The sequence below is a fragment of the Harmonia axyridis genome, chromosome 3 (assembly GCF_914767665.1).
Source record: "Harmonia axyridis chromosome 3, icHarAxyr1.1, whole genome shotgun sequence".
In the NCBI taxonomy this organism is placed as follows: domain Eukaryota; kingdom Metazoa; phylum Arthropoda; class Insecta; order Coleoptera; family Coccinellidae; genus Harmonia; species Harmonia axyridis.
This window is the reverse complement of record NC_059503.1, coordinates 31,588,923-31,610,392: the sequence shown is the minus strand read 5'-3', so window position 1 is coordinate 31,610,392 and position 21,470 is coordinate 31,588,923. Positions and strand designations below refer to the sequence as shown.

Genomic DNA, 21,470 nt, shown 5'->3' with positions numbered 1-21,470 from the left:
AGCGATGAAGCGCACTTCTGGTTGAATGGCTACGTCAACAAACAAAACTGCCGCATTTTGAGTGAAGCTAATCCTCAAGTGTATGTCGCAACACCGTCACATCCAGAAAAACTGACTGCATTATTGTAAAAATATAAAAATCACGAAAAGCTATCCGGCCGGCATGAGATTGCAACGATTGTGCACGCTTCATTCCATGTTACGCTACTGGAATTTTTGAAGACGCGGTAATTTGTCAATTAATCGTATCATATCGTGTACTATCGGTCGGAACGCAGATGCGCGTTTCTGGAGAGAATTTTCTGAAAGATTTTCAATGATGATTGAGACTTCAGCAAGAATAAGTACCTCAGATTTAGATTTCAGTCATTATTAATTTAATTTGAGACTCGGAATCTTATTTATCGGCGAGAATTGTGTCGGGATTTTCGGTAAGTGTTAACATGAATATTAGTATTCAACAAGTAATAATCTCACCAGAATGAATCAATTTAATTTGAAACAGTAGTTTTTTTTTAGAGTCATCCGTCTTGTCGAAACGTATTTCAGGTTTGGTAGAATACTTTTTGTGTCAAATAATGTCAGCAAAACTCCTTCTCAGGTTTATTTGATAATAAATGTAATGATTTCTTTGTAATGTCTTGGTTAGAAATCCGAGAAGGAGTTGTAAATTCAGTTAACATATTCTGATATCATTTTTGTTCATTTTCTCAAAGCACCTCCCGTGGGATTAGAACGAAGAAACCTCCCGTGGGATTAGAACAAAGAAAACCTTTCTTGGGATTGATAGATATCAAGAACTACTTCCTTGAGATACAGAATTTGGAATAGTACGTATGTTAGACCACTTTAGTTCCTGAATCTGAGAGAATACCTGCGAAATACCTGGCATTATCACATCAACTTCGTTGAATGGGGATTGGAGTACTATAGCTTCCTGATAAGAATTGGTGTTCAGAAGGCTGAAGATAATTCACAGAAGAGGTTCCATCCTAGTAGCAGAGTAACTCATTTAAAGTCGTTTTAAGTTAAGTTTCTCTTTTATTATTTGTTTGGAGTGAAAAGGATCGATCATTGTATATTTTAATTTTATTAAATTTGTAAAAACCTGGGTAGGAGTTTTGTTGCCAAATAAGCCAAACCACCCCTAGAAATTAGTCCTTAGAGTCTCATGGGCAATTGTAACGTTACAAGATCATACCATTCAGGTCGTGGACCTGGGCTCTTAAGGGTAATTGATGTGAACGATAAATTTATATTTCATAGCCTTCATATTCCTCTATGATATGAACTCTAATTTATTCTTGGCCGCTCATTCGAAAAATATGAAAATCACGAATATCTCTTTGGCCGGCTTGAAATTCTTCAATTCCATCCTGAAATTAAGCCCTAGATGTAGCCTATGTGATCGAAAAATTGCTCCTTGCTAGATCTTTCATTTCTCTATAAGATGGACGTTATTTTATTACGTTCACAGATCCAAAAATTAAATCAAAAAATTGAAAATGACTAAATTATGTTTGACCATGGTGGAATGAATGGTTCCCGTGGAGCTGGCCGGCCGGGAGCTAACCTTACCGAGGTAGCTCACCAGTTCCAGAGTTCTAATGAACTCCAGTATTTGGGATGGCTTCAAGAAGGCTACTTCCTCACTTCTACAAGTTCCTTTTCCAAAGCATATCCTGCGATGGTTAGTAATGGCGAGGCATTCCGTCACCTACTCATCCGGAGTTTCTTCCTCCTCACCACAGAATATGCTCGTTTTCTGCTAGACCCATTCTCATGAGGTGCTTCCTGCAGCGACAATGCCCTGTGAGGTATCCAGTGAAGAGGTATAGCATATTTTTGCTGAGATCCAGGTACTTCTCAGTTCTCGCACTGTCAAAGAATTTTTGGAATGATCCAACCCAGGAAGATTCCTCCAGAGTGTTTCTCTTTCGTTTTTTTCCTTCTCCTGAAACTCTTTCTTGTAGCTACATTTACCTACACCACAGAAAGATTCCGGGTCAATGGAAGGAGTTTGTGCAACTTTTCTGGCAAGTGTGTAGTTTCGCTTCACTTTTTTCTTATTAAAAATAAAGGTTTATTTTGCAAAGTACATAATTGTATCAAAGCGAAAAATCTTTCATCCATCTTCATTTCCAACTTTTTCAAATAATTGGTTCATTAACAATATCTTCAAGATTATATCTCCTTTCAACTCTTTCAACATGAACACATTATGTAGAATACATCCTGATATCAAGAGGAGACAAATTAGATATGGTGTGACAGTCTCCAATAATTTCAATCGACGAAATTGTTTTTTCTTTTCACAAAACACATTCAAAAATTCTTCGATATCAACTCCGTTAGCTCCGTCATCGTTCGCCAAAACACGCATGCACCTCTTGCTCCGTGGTCACGTGATCTAACAACCGTTCGCACCTTACACCGCACGCTCCGCACCGGTGTGGATTTGCCGAACGCAGTAATAATACCACAGACTAACTAAGAACTAAGGGCTCAGGGGTAGGATTCTGTAACTGTCGTTATCATAGCAAACGAAAGCGATAACGTTACGAAGCGAAGCTAAGCGAAGCGAATGCGGTATTCTGTAAGCGTCTTTTTCTTTATCGTTTCGTTATCTTTACGCTTTTAGTTTCGTTGTCGGAACTTACCGACTTTACACGAAGGAACATTGGCAACGTTGCAAATAAGTAGATATTTAAGCTACTGTAGGATTCTGCAGGTTTTGACATATGAGGTACCTGAGATAATCTCTAATAAGAGCAATGAGATAAGAGCAGTGGCGGCCGCTCAGAGGAGGCAGAGGAGGCCGGGCCTCCCCAAATTTTACCGCATTATATTTAATTCTTAGTTCAAGTCCAACTATATTATGTTAACCTAAATCAATAGAATATTCAAATTTCTGGATACTTTTTACCCCAATATTTCATCATATTTATACATTCTCCGCAACAGACTTCAAAACTGAGAAGATTGCGCACCGCTGCACCGTACTACAGGCATGCGATGCGCTAAAGAATACAGCAGACTCCAGACGCGGGTCGCGGAGGCCCAATTCCTCTCTAGTCGCGTTTGTCTTGAACGTAGAATTTAAAATTTTTCCCGATACGAAGCTCCAGCCACTCTAAAGCGAGCTGGATATCACGTGACGGAGGCCAGGTCTCCGTTGACCGAAGCATATATTCGTTTAACCCGAACGGCCCGAACATGATCCACGGCGATTAACGATGGGTCTATATCAGCTGTTTCTGTTTATTAGCGCCAGAATTAGGGAAAGATAAAGATAGGTCAGAACTTTTTATTCCTTTCGGCGTGTGCATTGTGGTTTCGTGTTAGGATTGTTCGGCAAAGTTTGTAGGTAAGGAAGGATATTGGCTGGCTATTCGGATATATTTTATCGAGAAGAATGGAAACGGAAACGTCGGAAACTAGAAATGAAAATGATAGTGTCAGTAGGGAACTCAGAGTTACTGAAGATATTGTAGTTTTTATTTTGATTAAAAAGTTCAGCCAAATGCCTTACGATGACAAAATTTTCATTACCAAAACTATATATTTATTCATTCTTGCACTTGGGTATGCATTTCGCTGGCTAAGTAGATACACTAGTGGTATACCTATTTTTTTGCTTGGCCTCCTCTGAATGAAAGCTCACGAGCCGCCACTGGATAAGAGTCCCTTTTATGGACTCTAGCTGTAATGTCCTTTGAATAATCCACAGTATTTAACTTGAGTATTGTCAGAAATTATATTTTGATTTATGACTCTCATTGGAAGTTACTTAACAAAGGGTTTCATACCATTTTAAACTGTTTAGTTTATCATTAAGAATGAATTAGCTAATTGAATACAGCACCTGAATGCAAATATTGAGTATTACAAAAAGTCTTATTTGAGCACTGGAAGAAATTCGAAATGGAACCTCGTTCAATGGATTATAATTTAAAACCTTCATTCTTATTCCAGTTACAAAACCTACCCATACTACAAAATAAGTTCGGGGAGTCAACTAATAGTGTGTATAGGTATAAAGAAATATTCATCATGTTTTCAATGATTCTGATCATCGACGAGGAAATCTCAAGAAGAGTTCGTCTAACTCTTACAAGAGAGGAGAATAGATTTCTTCGAGATAGAAGTGATCCATTTAACTTAACGGATGAGAGATTCATAGACGTTTTCCGTTTGTCGAAACATTTAGTTCACGTTCTATTCGATGAATTGAAACCATTTATGGATAATTATTGGAGGAACACGACAACGCCATTTGAACAGCGAATATTGATAACTCTGAGATTTTTTGCCAGTGGAAATTACCAACGCGGTATTGGACAAGAATATTTGCTAGCAGTAAGTCAACCCATGTTCAGTCGTTGTGTCAGTGAAGTGACTAAATTGATTAACCATGTATTCCAAGGAAGAATTAAATTCCTAATGATTCTGAGAAGACCCAAAATAAAGGGAAATTTTTTGAGAAATGTGTGTGTTCTTTTCTTGAAGATAACTTTCATAACGCAATTTTTCAATAATTAATAGAATGAATTTCAAACTTAATATTAAGAATTGTGATATTGTGAAGCAAAACATTCAAAATTATAACCTCGAAATCGAAATCATTCAAGTGTCATAATATGACGCTTAAGACTTGGTCACGTGGTAAAAGTAAACCAATCAAAAACGTCGTCGGACTTTTCGTAATGACAACGAACCCTAAAATCACAGACTAACCAGACAATTCACTCTGCCGTTTTTAGGCACGGCGTTTCGTTGACCTTGAGTTTCACTATGAACTACTGTAGTAAAAAATGACAAAGATAACCAAACTTCCCACTCTTTCTAAAAGGTTCAAAACGCATGTGATTTGTCAGATTAACCCATTCAAATTTTTGAATTCACCGGACTGCTTATATTCAACTCCTATTCTCTTTCAATATTGAATACCAAGCAAAATTCATCAAAGTATTCAAAATACCTGTTTTTTTAAAAACATTAAATATATTTCTTTGAATTAAAAGAACAAAGGAACTAAATATTTTATTATTTATAATATATTTGGAATTAGTAAATATGGAAGCCGATCAAGGTAAAAAAAGTACGAAGTGTTCTGTTGAAAATTGTAATAGTGCAAGATATCAAAGGATTTCTACGAATTCCATAAGATTTTTCAAATTTCTTAATCCAGTTTATAAGGACCGAGTGATGCAATGGAAATTGGCTTGTAGTGATGACATAATAATGAACAAAGATGCAATGCTGTTATATTCAAATAACAGAATATGCAGTATCCACTTTGATGCCAACCTAATGACAAATCACCGTTTATCGAAAAATGCAATTCCAACATTGAATCTGTTCCGAAAACCAAGAGGAATAGATGTTCAAACCCAAACAGAAGATAAAATGGGAACCGAAGGAAAACGAGTTGCACATATAGAAACTCAAACAACCAAAGAATTATCTCACCAAACACCAAGAAAAAGAAAGTTGAGGCATCTAATTGAGGTAATATATAGTTAAATTTGGAGAATATATAGTCAATAAAAAAAACCTTATTTTTCAGTCAAAGGAAAATGAAATTAAAAGAATGAAATTAAAGACATTCAACCTCGAACAGTCTATTCAGGAAATAGATCCCTGTAAGACACAACTATCTAAAGACAAATTCAAAAAGGCTTGTGATATTCATCTGCCAAATAGTTTTGGAAATATAGCCAAAATAATCAGTGATCTCAATGATAAAAATCTAAAAGGAAGAAGATATACCGAGGAATTTAAACAGCATGCCCTTTCATTATATTATTCCGGGCCTAAAATTTATAAAAGAATGGTTGCCATATATAATTTTCCATCAGTATCTACATTGAGAAGAATGACAGAGAATATTCAGAAAGGAACTGGTTTAAATGGTTTTATATTCGGAAGTCTCAAATGGCGACTAGAAGGTAAAAGCAAAGAAGACAGGATGTGTGCTTTGTCAATGGATGAAGTATCGATCAAAGCAAATTTGCAATATGATACAAAAAATGATGAAATTGTGGGTTTCCACGATATTGGTTAGCATTAAGAGCTGAATTTTTTCATTTGCTGAATACTTGATATATATAGAAAAAGTTTTTACAAAACCTTTTTATTTCAGGCAAAGAGAAAAAATATATCCCAGCAAAAAATGCCTTAGTATTGATGGCAAGAGGAATAAACGATAATTGGAAGCAGCCATTAGGATATTATTTTTTAAATACATCCTGTAGTCCAACAGACCTGAGTGGAATTATTGGAGATTGCATCGACAAAATGGTTGAAATAGGACTTGATGCAAGAGTCCTAGTGTCTGATTTGGGCTCTAACTTTGTTGCATTTTCAAAAAATTTAGGTGTATCTGATAAATATACTAAATTTGATATGAATGGAAAGGAATTGTATCAAATAAAAAAAAGCAAATAAACAGGATTCATTCATTAGTGTTGTATTTCTTAGCATATTTAATGATTTTTTTTTGACAAATATTTCTTTCGAAAACATACATTACACATTCAGGCTCATCGAATTTTTCAATCAATATCTAAATGCACAGAAGATCAACAACTAGATACTAAACAAAACAACATATATTAAAAATCAATTTCTATTCGATACTGATTCAAATTGGTATAGATTTTCATTGAGCCTGCTACTAGCTCTGATGAGGAACACTGCACAATTGATAATTAATTTGAAATGTTGCAACCAAATCAATGATAGAGATTGCAATATCTATATCTAATGAAAACTAATATGGATTCCTCATAATTTTCAGAAATGAAAAGCACATACTTAACATTTCATTTTAGACACTTTCAAAAAACAAGAGTATTTCTGAGAGCTTTGAAAAGGTATACCTCAAGAATTAAAAATTACACCACACTTCTAACAATACACTAAAATAACTGAGTGTGAAAGTATGTATCAAAAATGAAATTCCTTGGAATACTAGCATGATTACTAAAAAAAAACGAAAAACGAAAAAGAATCTTATTAATGTTCTCAGGGTTGCTTGGTATCTCTGAGATTCAAAAAATCTTTTTCGTCTTACTGATGAATGTCTGTTTACGGCAGACTATGATTGCAAGGAGAGCTCGAGCAGCGATCCTACATTGAGAGAAATATTTGAATGTAGAAATATTTGCGATTAATATTTTAAATCAAGCAAGAACAAAATAAAATTCATTTTCTTAGAACCGTCATTCATCCACGATTCAAATTGAACTATCGCTGCGATTAGTCGAAAGAATCAATCTAGATCTCTGATTGGTCACCCCGAACTCATTCATAAATACGAGTAGAGCGAATTCGAGGTCAACGAAACGCCGGTGACGATTTCCTTCGTAAATGCATAGAGTGAAACATCTGTAGTAATCTGTGCTAAAATGTTTCGTTATCGTCATGAGGTCGTTCTTTGCTTCGGCAAACACGACTATTGCCGAATCCCTTTACAGAATACCGAACCGAGCAAAACTGTCGTTTCGTCACGTTTTCGCTTCGCTTTGCCGTTACAGAATCCCACCACAGGTAAAATATAGAAGTACACGTGCGCCGCATAGATTTCCAATATTAACGAGTACCAGTATCTATAATTTTATGTTCTTTATTCGTGTTTATCGATGAAAAGTATTAGGAGTAATTGAAAAAATTAAATTTAATTTTTTCACAATAAATATCAACGTCAAACATCAAAGTATTGAACAAATAGAAAGTAGTTCGAGCACGTGCGCATGCCTTAACTAAGAACTAACAAGAGAGTACATAAACGGTTTAGTTTTTAGTTCATAGTTCTTAGGTACGGTGCATAAATCCACCATTAGTTCTTAGTTGAGGCATGCGCACGTGCTCGAACTACGTTCTATTTGTTCTATACTTTGATGTTTGACGTTGATATTTATTGTGAAAAAATTAAATTTAATTTTTTCAATTACTCCTAATACTTTTAATCGATAAACACGAATAAAGAACATAAAATTATAGAAACTGGTACTCGTTAATATTGAAATTCTATGCGACGCACGTGTATTTCTATATTTTACGTTGAGTATTATTACTTAAGTAAAAATTAAGTTGGATGCAAAACCTCACTGAAATATTGAAAAAACTGTTATTGATATTACAGTTTTTTCACAATTTTCGGTGCAGGTTTTCATTCAACTTGTGAGTTGTTTCGAATTATGAAATAATAAGGCGCCAAATGCGCAGAATCAACATCATTAGTTCCATACCCTGCCCATAAGGTCGCCACAATCACGCTTATTTATTTTACCGCTGAGTCGTCACTCTTTTTCTCCTTTCTCTATGGTTAAATGCATAGACCTATAATAACATAGTTATTATAGGTCTATGGTTAATTGTTGGGCTTTCGTTGTAAACCACAGAGCCAGTCAAATTTTAGAACATTAATAATATCAACAATTAAAACCATAGGAATATTGACAGACTGATGATGAAAAAAGGGTTTTTGATCATTTTCTATTTATATATTATGTATCACAACTTAAACAATATTATATTTTTTTGAAAGATCTATCTCTCAATTAACTTGTTCATATTGCACTTATACTTTTACTATTTCAGCTTTGACCAAGGGTTAATTCAAATCATGGGGCATTCAACAAAATGCAAAATATCATTTAAAACTTGTTCAAAATCAATTAATTTGAGAATATAGAATCGGGAATCAAATCATCCATCTGAAGAATATTTGCCAAATAACTAACAACTTTCAAATGTACTCTTAAAATTGATTAAAAATCATCATTTTCCAAAATTGATACTCCAAAGCATGGTTTTATACCCCCAAAATTGTTTTCTTAGATTACTCAATTACTATCAAGTATTTCAGAATAATTTTTCGTGTAATAGTAATGACAAATAAAATTCAAGCAGCTTAAAATATATCTATAATAGTTTTATTGCATAAGAAAAAAATTATGTCTCAATTCCTCAGAAATAAAACAATGAATATGGTACAAAACCTTTTTATTTTTAGGTCCTAAAATATTACACAGTTTCTTGAACTGGAGGTTCATAACCTTCAGGTTTATCTACTCTTTCGCCTGCAACACCTGGTTCAGAACCTCCTTTACCACTGTCTCCATGGAGGTCTAACAATTTGGAAAGATCAAATCTGGGCTTTTTCAACACCTTTACTTTACGTATAAATACATCATGTAAAGGATAGGTACCCTGGCACATCTTTTCAATATCTTTGGCGATTGAATCGGGTAGCAATTTGTTTACTACTTCTTTCAAATCACTGTGTCCTATATCACGGTTGATGATTTCAATCATCTTCTTGCGGATGGCTTTAACCTACATAAAAAGATACAAGTATAAATAAGGTTGAAACCATAAATAGAAATGAAATATATCTCATCGTGCAACAGTGTTTTTCAGATTTCAGATAATTTGCGTCGTTAGGGAACAATAAGTTATCTTCATATATGTATCAAAGCGAGCTGAGTGGATCATCATAAAAACTGCACAAAGTATAAAAAATTAAAGCAAATGAAAATGGGGTTACCTGAGTATGTTGTGCATAACAGGTTCTTCTTGTAGATGCAGGGTCTTTGCTAGTGAATCCAATACAGAAAACTCTCAATAAATACCCATCAGTGGTTTTCACATCGGCAGATGCTTCAATAAGTGTTTGCCATTTTTTCACCATTGATCTGAGTTTATCTGTAGTTAAATCCATGCCATGGAAGTTGGTAAGAACATTACGTCCTAAAAAACAATTCAATTAACTAAATGTAACCTTACAAAAAAAAATATATTAAAAGCCAACAAAAACTATCAGACATTTCAAATTGCGTCGTTAGGGAACAAGAAGTTATCTTCATGTTTGTATCAAAGCGAGCTGAGTGGATCATCATATAATTGGACTTAAATTTGAAATTCAATTATGTTGAAAATATTACCTTGAACATCTTCAGCAATGAGCTTGAATTTCCTGAAAGACCTATCAGCGTCATTGTCATTTTGAAGATCAGCTAAAGATACTTCAAAGACTCGTCCTTTCAGACCTTCAGATGCAATTCTGGTACCTTGAGTACGGTTGACAAGTGTTTTACCAACTTGTCTGGAAGTAAACATAGACGGTGCTTTGACATCGTACCAATCTTTACGGGTAAAAGGATCAACTCTGAAAGGAAAGAAGAGATATAGTACTTGGAATAAAAACTACCTACAAAACGAGAACAAGAAAACTAATTTCAGAAATTTAAGTATATTGCGTCGTTAGGGAACAAGAAGTTATCTTCATGTTTGTATCAAAGCGAGCTGAGTGGATCATCATTGAGAATACTGAATGCTAACATTTTTCGTACAAACTCAATTAATTTCAAAAAATCGAAAATACTTATGAACAAAATTATAGAATTAGCATGAAAGAAATTAGAAAATTGTTTCATAATATCTAAACATCACTCATGGAACCAGCATGTTGAATATACAATGGTAAAACTAAAAATTAATCAGGTTATATTTCTGCCATCGCTAATTAGAAACAACGAAAAATGTTAACATAAAACTATGTATACTTAGTCTTTATAAAATATAAATAGATTTTTTACTTACACCTTCTTCTTAACTCCCTTCTTGCCACTTTTCGACAACCCCTTATTTTTACCGACTGCCATGTTTGCGATCACTACTAGGTAGATGTAGATGTACAGAAAGGAAACATGGTAGAGAAAGAGACGACTCTATGGGGGTACGTTTTCGAATGACATAGACCACAAAACAGAATTAAATTTCTTTTTCTTGATTTCATTCCAAAATTTTTTTGTAGAGTTTTGAAAATAATATGAAACAATGAGTTTTGAAATTTCAAATTTGAATTATAATTGATATTACTGGAAGCATAATTTTTCTCAATTTTATCTTAGAAAAACAAATTTTTTAGAAATAACTTATCATAATTATCATATGTTACTGACGTCATTTTTATTATGGCTGCCGCCCAAAATGACGAAAATTAAGGGCTGTAATTTTTTACTTTTTTAAAGAAACCGACAAAATAGAACAAAAAAGATTTGACGATCACAAATATCTAAGTAAGTGCTAATGTTATCGGATAATCCTTACTGCATTTTATTTCAAATATTCTTTAATCTCTGACGCATGGAAATATCGACTGATATTTGAAGAATTTCTGTATGAATTTATGGAATTCAATGTAGCTAAATTATTAATTATTCATATTCTTAACAATTCAATGCAGATAATAGGTGGGCGTCTGAGATTCAGGATCTAAAAATATCGCTTGTGACACAAGATAGTTTTAAAATTTGGTTATTTTTAACTATCCCTTTACTAACCATTTTGAATTCATCTTTTTTATTCCCATTCATTTTGTAGATTTATAATAAAAGCTCAAATACGTGCAATGGTGTTTATTGATAAATAAAGTGACTTAAAGAAGATTGCAGTTGACAAAAAACAATGCCTGTTTTATCACCACATCACTCTTCTCCAAGCTATAGGACTAGTTTTAATAGTACTCTGGATAGACCACCGTACTATTCCACCACGTCCATTAGTCCAAGAATTTCTAGTTATTCTGAAAGATTTACTACAAGATCATACATAGATTCAGAAGGACATCGAACTATTTCAAGGTTAGATTGTTTTTGAGAATAGCCAATAGTTTCCATGAGTACAGACTGGCTAAATCTGTGAATATCCTGTTATTAACCCGATGAGATTGTCTTTGGAATTAACTGTAGAAGGCATGCTAATACATTATTATAATACTATGATTAGTATTCGTTACAGATTTTGATGTGAAAATTAAATGGGTCCATCAGGTACAATTTTCTGATTGAATTTCATTCTGAATAAATAAGGGCTTTCTGACAATGATTAAAGTATTTTTATGCGAGACATGTAATACACACAAAATTGAACAATAAAGTAAGATGAAATCTCAATACGTCAAATAGTTAATTAATGATTTCTTACAACCAGGAAAGGTATCCAGTAAACAACAGAATCATACTATAGTAACAATGCAGTCACAATTTCCTGCTCATTCATAACAAACCTTGTTTCCTGGATGAAATATTTTGCCTGAAAAGAATTTATTTATTCAATTTGTTGTTATTATTGTTGAGAATATTTGATGTGAAAACATGATTTTTGTTTTCCTATATAGTTAGTTTTTTAAGATATATCTTATTATGGAGATATTTATATAACCAGGTTTTTCGAATGAAAAATTGAATAATAAACACATGAGGTGAGTACTTAATTTTAAATTATTCTTCAAAATCATATTATTTCATAGAATTTTAGAAAAATACAATGCAGACAAAATTTCATTATAATTCTCTTGGAAGTTCTAATTATTTGTATCAGTTGTCGGATTATATAGAAGTAATTAAATTTGTTAATGAGTCACTTGTTATCATAAACCGTATCCATAACAAATGTTCATTTATTTCTCACAGTGGGTTTTTTACTATTACACATAATTAACAGCAGCATTTATTGATCTTGCCATCAAATTACATCCATTCAATTGCTAAGGGGTGTTCAATGTTTCCTACTCCTACAAATTAATATATCTTGCAATATTCTATGATCAATATTAGATTACATATTATTTATAACTAATTTTTCTATTAGGATTAAAAGTATTTTTTTACATTACTTATATTTTACACAAGAAAAGTGAAATTATCTATTTTCTATATAGGAATTATTTAGGTTGAACATTTATGATATGTACCCTTTTCAAGTTGTTCATAATGATACAACACCCATAACCATAAGGGGCCTGAGCAGTATGAAAACAGCCTTTTACCAACTTGGCCATAGAAGTGGTCCTCGATCCACTCAGTAATTATTGCCTATGTATAAACTGATTATTGTATTTTTTTAGGAGTGGCAGTATAACAGAAGATGGTGTTAAGACCCGTTTTAAAGAGGAGATTAGGGATGGTAGCATCAGGCGCGACTCCTTGTCCAGAGACTCAGGGGTGAGTTCCATTAGAGAAAACTCACTTTTGGAGTTTGGTCGTCATCGAGAAGGCTCTCTGTCCAGAGACAACTCAAGACTCTCTTCAGTAGATATCATCGATGAACTGGCTGACTTTAGGAAACAATACTCGCCTTCCAACTATGTGCCTGCCATCCATCGTAAGAATGACAACATTGGGCGTTCAAAATCCATCAATGACATTGGCCTGCCACCCATTGAGAAGGCTAAGAAAAAGGTAACTGAGGGTGTCAATGCTAACATGAGTGTGTCGCCCACTACCACAGCTACTAACGATAATTCCTGCAATAATGATGACAATGGCAACAGGGCTTCTGTCGCCGACCTTCGGAAGAGATTCGATAAGATACCTGAGAACAAAATTTCCAAATCTGCTGTGACAATAGACACCTCTGAAGTCAAATTGTCTGATAACAAATTCAAAATCCTTGACCAGTCCAATCTAAAGGTGAACGGTGATAAAATTCCCAACGGATTGAGAACTGTGAAAAGGACCAGCCCTCCCAAACCTTCAATCAAGAAGACATCGGTTAAAAATGATGATCCTAAGCAAGAACACATAGAGAAGATAGCAGGGGTACACAAAGAAGTCAGCGAACAGACCAAATCCAGTGTCGAGAGGCAAAAGAACACTGTTGAAAAGAAGAACACCGATAAGAAAACTGGCTTGACCATAGACAAAAAAACAATGTTGGAGAAACAGAAAACAAAAGCCGTTTTGTCAAAAGATGTTGTCGTCTCTGACGTTTTGAATGCCAAAATTGACGGTGAGAAGCAGGGCAAATTGACGAATGGTGTGGCTGACCTAAAGAGGAACGCGTTGGATACCAGTAAAGAGAATGAAGATGGAGAGGTTAAGGATAAAGTGGATGTTATCGGCGTCGATCTGTCAAGCCAGAGCCTGAGCGAAGATTGCATTTCTCCTAGTGTATCCAGAACAAACAATTTTGCCTCCTATATATCTAGCAAGAATCTGGAGGGTGGGGATAAACAGTCTGCGGTTGCCCTTGAAAGTAGCAGCGAGTTGAAGGCTGGTTATATCGACAAGTCTTTGCTGTACCAAAAGGTATGTGACATTGTGTTATATGTTTTACGCCCTAATGTCACTAATTGTGTTGTTGGCTTTCTTTCTTTTATTTTGTTTGTTTTTGTAACTTTTTCGAATCAGTTTTGATGATATATATTCGATTTTTCCCTAAGGATAAAATATTCAAAGATTATAATTTCATGCTATACTTTATATTTTAATTTAATTCCAAGTTATTAAAAGTAGGGGAAGGGATAGTGATATTCAAATATAAAACTCGCCCTTATCATATTGAAATAAATTAAAAATTAAAAAGTGGTTCAGGTTTTTTCTGTCATCTGAACTTCGGAAAATGTAGGTTAAACGTCAAAATTTCGAAGGTTCTGGCGGCAGTTTGAAAGTGAAAATTCGGAAAAAAGACGTAATATGTTTTGTGAGAAGACATTTATAGCTTCTGTTTGCTGATGATATGCTGAATAATCAGATGAAAAAACCCTTCTGCCCTAGAATCCAGAATTGCGTGAGCCATTTGAATTTCTTATCCAGAATATGTTGGACTTTATTTATTCACGATTACATTCTAAAAACCCCTCCACATTGAGAATTTCGTTTCGTTAGTTCGTCTTTTGATTCGGTCTGGCAAGTTCATACGCAGAGATAAATATATATAGAATGCGGAAATATGATACTTATTAGGAACAGATTCAGGTCATCATTATTTTTAACGGTAATCCAACCATTAAATAAAAAAACTTTTTATAAAGTCCATTTGTACTAATGTCCCACTTTCTTAGATATGTCGCTCTAAATTGGCCACGTGGCATCCGAAAACGTAATTGTGAAATCAACCTGATCTGATATTTTTAGATCGGAGGTACAGCGACGAAACTCGATTGCATATGCGACGAGATAAGATAAATCATTCTCTGAAGAAAGGCACATCGTATCGATCCTTATAGATCTTATTCGTGGGCGCGAAACTTCACGTCGCTTTGCGTGAGTCGCCCAAGGCAGCAGACGACTCGCACCAGAAAAATATACGAAGATGAGAAACGCGTTAGTTGTGATCGTTTCAACTAGCCAAATATAGTTGATGGGCTCAAGTAGTTAACCCTATTTTTTAGGTTAGAAAATCGTTTATTCGAAATTTTCTCGAAATATTTCCAATTGTAAACGAAACGATAACTATTCACGCTGTTCATAGCACCTATTTGATCAATGCCAAATTATGATTTGTGAACTGAATTACTTAGTGCATATCACTGAAGTGTATGTCTATTTATATAAAATAATGCCTATGTATATAAAATGCCTTTAATCAAGAATAATTCAGCTAGAACTGGAAATGTGGAGACTTGAGGATACCTATAATACAAGCTTAAAACTTTTTCTTAGCTGTTATTGTCCAGTCATTGGAAATAGTCATGATAATTTTTTAAAAAATGAACGGTTTTTCTCCATTTTTTGCCGATATTCAATCGATAGCTGTATCGTCCGAGGAGCCAATAGTTACATTTATAGTCTTCAAAAATATAACTAATAGTCGTATTCAAGACGTGTTATCCACGGCCAGGAAAAATCACCCTGCCTATAAAATAAGATTATTTTTGCAATCAGTTTTACTTTCTGCAACTCACTACCACACAATTGGTAGTGATCAATATTTGTTATGTTTACTGACTATATACAGAGTATAAGTGCGGCACTGTTGCTAGTATTCTTTGTCATGTGCGGAGCCGCTTTTGTGCGTGGTTTCTACGTCAGCTTAACAAGGAGGAAACTCGGCCAATACCAGGAGATTAGGCTGTACCAGTGTCTGACCTCATTTTACTCGGTAAATCTTAGTCCTGGACGCTTGAGTAGGAAACTACTATGCCATCACTAATGGCGAAATTTGTTCCACTAGCCACTAGTTCAGTTTTCTCAACTTATTTCGGTAAAGAAATAATTATCCAAAAATCCTAGAATACGAAACATTTACAAATTTTTATTTTGTTCAAGTTGATGTGTATTTTCTTCAAGATATCAAATAGATCATGTTGTTTTTTTATTTCTTCTTTGAACTTTTTTTTTTCTGAAGGCGTCATCACCCAAAACCACCAAAAGCAGGCTGTCTCCATCTTCTTCATTGACAACAAGTAGTGTTGGCACTTCTGGTGTGTTGAACTCGAATAGTCTAGGTAGAAAATCAGTTGAGAGAGAAAAACGCAGTGGAATCTTCGACGAAGACTCTTACGAGAGGTATGTCAGACAATAAATATCACATGAAATTTTTCATATTGTGGACATTTGAATACAAAAAAGCAATCATAATTTTTATAGGTCTCCTGGACTCAGTTATAGACTAGGAACAAGTAGTCCGACAACTGTTTGTGCAACAACAGTGAAGACACTGGGGCTTAATGGCCTCAAGAATATTGGAAACACATGTTTTATGAATTCTGTCATTCAATGTTTATCCAACACAAGACAATTGTCGGAGTATCTTCGGCAGGATGCCTACATCAGGGACATCAACACCACAAATTCAAGCATGAAGGGCTCCCTCATTAAAGGTAAGCAAAGGGAATTGTTTAAAAAAAGCTATCCTATAACGATAGCTGAAAGATCTTCAATGAAACTTCTGGTTTTTAGCATTTGCGGAAGTGATCAAGGAACTGTGGGCGGAGGATTCTTGCGATAGGGCGGTGAACACAGCCTCTCTCAAGGGTCAAATACAGAGGTTCGCGCCGAGATTCATGGGTTTTGCTCAGCAAGATGCCCAGGAGTTCCTGCGTTACCTGCTGGAGGGCCTCCATGAGGATGTGAACAGAGTTACAGAAAAACCCAAACCTATACATACAGAAATCGACGATAAGTTGAAGTAAGTACATCGATGATAAAAATTAAGTAACTCTAGATCAAGGTTTCTCCATTTGGAATCCGCTTATCTATACTAGGAGAGGCGGCTGAGCATTTCATAGAAACATAAAATAAAAACAAATTTGAGAAAAAATTACACTATGTGAGTAAAATATAGATAGCCTCATAGTATAAGGAAAGGATAGTAAGCCAGTGTAGTGCTTTTTTCGATTTTGTTGATGTTGAGCGCCATCTAGTTGTACTCACGTTTTACTCGAATTTTACTGTCAAAAATTGGTCCGTAAAGTGGAGCCCTCTGAAAAAATCGGTGTTATTTTGAAGAACTAAAATATTTGAAATAGAGTGGTCAGAAGATTTTTATATTTTGATATTTTTTCTGCTCTGTAATAAGCATTTACGCCAGTGGCGTGTATTTGTGATAACATAAAAATTGTTGGCAATGTCATGCGACCCCTTTTCAACCACGCCACTGAATGAATTGTCGTATTATTTCTGCGCCATCTATAGCTCATGATTCAGTGCCATCTATTATCGAGTTACTTATCCAAATCCAACTACAGTAGCGACCCCTGGTGACTATTTCCTTGCCGTCAAACGGCGGTTGGCTTTTAATGGACTGATCAACTCGTTTAAAGTTTCGAATGAATGGTACAACCTTGGATGAACTGTAATTTATCATAAAAGTGTTATATTTCATCGAAACTTCTTTTCAGTGACCTTGAAAAGTCCGCGGAATCATGGAACCGTTATCTTCGCATGGACAATTCCCGCATCGTTGACATCTTTGTCGGTCAACTGAAGTCGACTTTGAAGTGCACCTTCTGTGGGCACTGTTCTGTAACCTTTGATCCCTTTTGGGATCTATCACTGCCCATGCCAACTCGCACTGGACAATTAAGGCTCTCCCAGTGCCTCGAATCCTTCACTAGAGAGGAGACTCTGGATGGGGATGAAAAACCGGTAAGAATTTTTGCAACTGTTTTGTAACAACCCCGGTAAGGCTCAAAATTTTTTCAGACCTGCTCCAAATGCAAGGAACGACGGAAATGTACGAAATCCTTTTCGATACAGAAGTTCCCGAGAATATTAGTCATTCGTATCCTTTTTTCCATATTCAACTGAAACTTGCTAATATCCTTTCGAAATTCCTTAATTTCAATCTAGATTTGAAGCGTTTCTCACCTACAGAAAGATTCAGAGGCAAATTAAGTGTCACAGTGGATTTTCCTCTAGAAGGACTAGATATGAGCAAGTATGCTGCAGAAGAGGCTACAGTCAGTAAATACAATCTGTACGCTGTTTCCAATCATAGCGGTACGACTTACAGCGGACACTATACAGCGTATTGCAGACATCCCTATGCTATGTCGTGGCACGAATATAACGATTCTAGGTGAGTTACACAATCACATGTTTTGGGATAACTATTTTGTGCCAAATATATCATTGATTATATGAAATAAATAAATTGAAATTAAAATAAGACTATCTTGTAGACCTTGGAATATTTTTATGATTTTCGGAAAACACTTTGTAAAGAAATTAGCCTGCTAAAAAGTATTATCGAAATTCTTCTTGTTGGTATGGCAAACTATTCTCATTTTAGTGTTTGACCATCATAAAGCATTTAATTTGTTTACAGTGCTCAATTTTTGCATTCCATCTCAAGTCTATGATAATTTGGGGTTACTATTTTCTAAAAAAACCTTTGGAATTGTTCTAGTAAAAATTTCAGTTTACGTTTTGGTATGTAAATAATCTTATAATTATCCGCCGTTCAGAATTTTCTTCGGGAACTATAGAAGCTATTTACATGAAAGTCAACTGCTATACTGCATTGAACTCATATCTCGAGCACACGAATTATATTGATTATGGAGTCTTTCATACTAGGAAAGATGAAGGAGGAAATGATAAGCCATAGTGCAAAATTTGAAGTATCTAAAAAAAATGGAAAGAATCTGTTTTAAATTTTGCTGAAATGTTACATAACCCAGCGAAAAAGACTAATGGTGGGTTTCATAAAACTTTTGTGGTGATTTGCTCGATCAAATATTGATGTGTTCAATTTCAGTTCATTTTTGACACTTCCATAGATTTCTAGCTACAATCAACTAGTTGATCGGTCAATAAAGTTGATGATGATGATGATTCTATTTAACATAACTGATGAAAATATTCTACAGTAGTACAAATTTTCTCTTGTTCATTGTTTCTAAGTCAAAATACATCTCATCAGACTTTCTGCATGTTCTTCGTTCTTGCTATAATTTGTACGCATTGGCTGTGAAGAATAAACAATCTTGTCAGAACTTCATGTAATATTCATTATAAAACTCAAACATAATCAAGAGGCTAGGACAAACCGAAAAAAATAAGAATACACAGGTACATATTTAAAATATGGAAGTTGTTAGTACTGTTTGATATAAGCATGCTAATTGCCCTATATTTAACTTTTTTCTTATCCTGGTCCAGTCATTATTATTGAAATATTCCTACCACAAGGCTGAAGGACTGTGACATACCAATAAAGAACTGTTCATGTCTAATTTGACATTCACTTTTATATTGGGCTGATTTTCAACAGATGGCTGGTACCGTCACACTTCACACTATGCTTTCTTTGAAGCATGTTTCAGCCTTTCAGGGCTAATTACAGAACTGCAAGCCTTGAAGTTATTTTTTAGGTTATATTTATCATTTATTAATAAATATTTGAGGGGTTAATAACACATTTTCTTTATTAATACAATTATATATTTATAAAAAGTTGTTATACCTGTTATAGAAAGAGTTATGCCATGTCAAACAGATAAAAAGTTGTGTTGGATGGTATCTTAGATAAGGATGTTCTTTGAATTCAGTATTTTCTTTGAATAAGTAGTAGATATTTACTATTTTAAAATTGATTTGCCTTTGGGAGGTTATATAATTTACGATTTTTTATGTGTTTCTTTTTAGAGTGAACAGTGTTTCTCCAAGATCAGTGGTGAGCAGTGAAGCCTATGTCCTCTTCTATGAACAAGAGGGTCAGAAGTAGCACTTGTAGTATTGTCTTCTGAGGATCGAAGGAAGGACAAAAATGCCATTGTAACTTTATTTTTCCCTTGTTTTTGATTTTCGCGAAGGGGACCTCTGGTACAAAAAATGTATTCTATATTTATCTAATTTATTTTTCACTTTAGATTGATACTGGTGGAGTTTATATTGAAAATGTCAATGAGCTAAATTATCTGAAAATCCATTCTTTTATAAATGATACATTTTAACCGAGTTAAATATACAGAAAATTCTGTATTTCGTATTAAAACATTTTCAAAGTAAATAATAAAAACTGAGTTTTCGATATCAGAATTCGCGGATGTTGCAGGGAAATTGAATTTGCATATAACAGTCCAAAACTCATATCTATTTGTTCATTAGTAGAACTCGGTTGTAATTTCTGTACTACAAGGGATTTTAATATGTTGAATTTTTCAATTATACCCACTGTTCATAAATTAATTCATGAAAATTTTTAATAATAGAAGAACGAATTTTTGATATACATTAATTAAAAAAACTCAATGTTAGAATTCCTTGCAATTCGTAAAGTCTTAATGGCTTATTGATGAATTAATTGAGTGAAAAGAAAAAAAATGTTTTTGGATAAATATGGAAAATCAAGACTACTAAATCCTTGCAGCAATTTATTTTATTATTATATGTTCAAAAAGTAATTTTTCATTGACTTTTGTAACAGTCTCATCTATTTGCAAAAGTACATACAACCTTATTTTGATTTATTTTTAGAGAATTGCATTTTCAATTTATTGTATAAAATCAGCAATGTCATGTCCTAGTTAAATTTTTTTTATTTAAAATGATAAACTGAAGTTGATTCCCTGAACAAACTACTAAAGAAAGTTTCCATCTAATAAACATTTAAATTTTTTGCTTCAGGAGCTAGCTTCAAGATCTTTGTACTTGAAACCAGAGACAATCCTCATTGAAAAAACACCTTGTGTATCTGTTATATTTATTTCTCCTATGTGATTTGCAACTTATACTCTTGTATTTATATTATCGTACTACTGTTGATATTTCGGAGATTTTAAAGAACAAAATATATTAATTTATTTATATTTTTCAAATTATGACTATTTTGAATATAGTCGGTATTTGTATTGTTAGCTGGAGAAGAAATTATTGGATAAATGTTTGTGTAGAAAAACTGATGCACAAATTCAAAGCGGCCATGTCCTGTTTAAGTTTTCAATTGTTGCCTAAATGAACAAATCCAGAATCGTATTTTCAGATATTTGACTTGTGTAAATCTGGATTAATTTTCTACCTCTTAAATTTTGAGCAGCTTCTTTAGTGTTTTAGAACAAAGGTACTAAACTACATAGAGTTGATTTATGATAAACTATGGTTACCAAAATTAGACAAATCAAAGATGAGCACTTTCAATGCAAGAGATTATTTGAAAATAATTATTGAAAGGCTTCAAATTTAAAAATTGTTCAAGCACTAACTTACAATAAAATGTTTGCAAAAATT

At 33.9% G+C, this 21,470-nt stretch overlaps 3 protein-coding genes across 3 annotated transcripts; 2 read left to right on the top strand and 1 right to left on the bottom strand.

Moving 5' to 3' along the window:
• Nucleotides 1-5,076: 5,076 nt before the first annotated feature.
• On the top strand, nucleotides 5,077-5,873 carry LOC123675257. Its single transcript, XM_045610604.1, has 4 exons — nucleotides 5,077-5,092; nucleotides 5,192-5,511; nucleotides 5,570-5,791; nucleotides 5,862-5,873. Exons 1-4 carry the CDS (start codon nucleotides 5,077-5,079, stop codon nucleotides 5,871-5,873), a joined length of 570 nt encoding a protein of 189 aa, XP_045466560.1.
• Nucleotides 5,874-8,995: 3,122 nt separating this feature from the next.
• Nucleotides 8,996-10,775, bottom strand: LOC123674683 (40S ribosomal protein S3a). Its single transcript, XM_045609651.1, has 4 exons — nucleotides 10,612-10,775; nucleotides 9,954-10,177; nucleotides 9,557-9,759; nucleotides 8,996-9,345 (listed from the first exon to the last, which is right to left on the bottom strand). Exons 1-4 carry the CDS (start codon nucleotides 10,671-10,673, stop codon nucleotides 9,034-9,036), a joined length of 801 nt encoding a protein of 266 aa, XP_045465607.1. The 5' UTR covers nucleotides 10,674-10,775; the 3' UTR covers nucleotides 8,996-9,033.
• Nucleotides 10,776-10,950: 175 nt separating this feature from the next.
• On the top strand, nucleotides 10,951-21,470 carry LOC123674681 (ubiquitin carboxyl-terminal hydrolase 4-like). The gene is made up of 10 exons (XM_045609649.1): nucleotides 10,951-11,090; nucleotides 11,395-11,654; nucleotides 12,920-14,102; nucleotides 16,144-16,304; nucleotides 16,386-16,618; nucleotides 16,698-16,926; nucleotides 17,639-17,885; nucleotides 17,943-18,021; nucleotides 18,090-18,318; nucleotides 19,890-21,470. The coding sequence occupies exons 2-10, from the start codon at nucleotides 11,479-11,481 to the stop codon at nucleotides 19,966-19,968; spliced, it is 2,616 nt and encodes an 871-aa protein (XP_045465605.1). The 5' UTR covers nucleotides 10,951-11,090; nucleotides 11,395-11,478; the 3' UTR covers nucleotides 19,969-21,470.

Excerpts from the sequence above, each read along its gene's own strand:
- LOC123674681 (XM_045609649.1), top strand. The coding sequence starts at position 11,479 with ATGCCTGTTTTATCACCACATCACTCTTCTCCAAGCTATAGGACTAGT. Across the intron at positions 11,655-12,919 it reads GGACATCGAACTATTTCAAG|GAGTGGCAGTATAACAGAAG; the intron begins GTTAGATTGTTT and ends GTATTTTTTTAG. Across the intron at positions 16,927-17,638 it reads GAAATCGACGATAAGTTGAA|TGACCTTGAAAAGTCCGCGG; the intron begins GTAAGTACATCG and ends ACTTCTTTTCAG.
- LOC123675257 (XM_045610604.1), top strand. Across the intron at positions 5,512-5,569 it reads AGTTGAGGCATCTAATTGAG|TCAAAGGAAAATGAAATTAA; the intron begins GTAATATATAGT and ends CTTATTTTTCAG.
- LOC123674683 (XM_045609651.1), bottom strand. The coding sequence starts at position 10,673 with ATGGCAGTCGGTAAAAATAAGGGGTTGTCGAAAAGTGGCAAGAAGGGA. Across the intron at positions 10,178-10,611 it reads AAGGGAGTTAAGAAGAAGGT|AGTTGATCCTTTTACCCGTA; the intron begins GTAAGTAAAAAA and ends CTTTCCTTTCAG. Across the intron at positions 9,346-9,556 it reads GTTATGCACAACATACTCAG|GTTAAAGCCATCCGCAAGAA; the intron begins GTAACCCCATTT and ends CTTTTTATGTAG.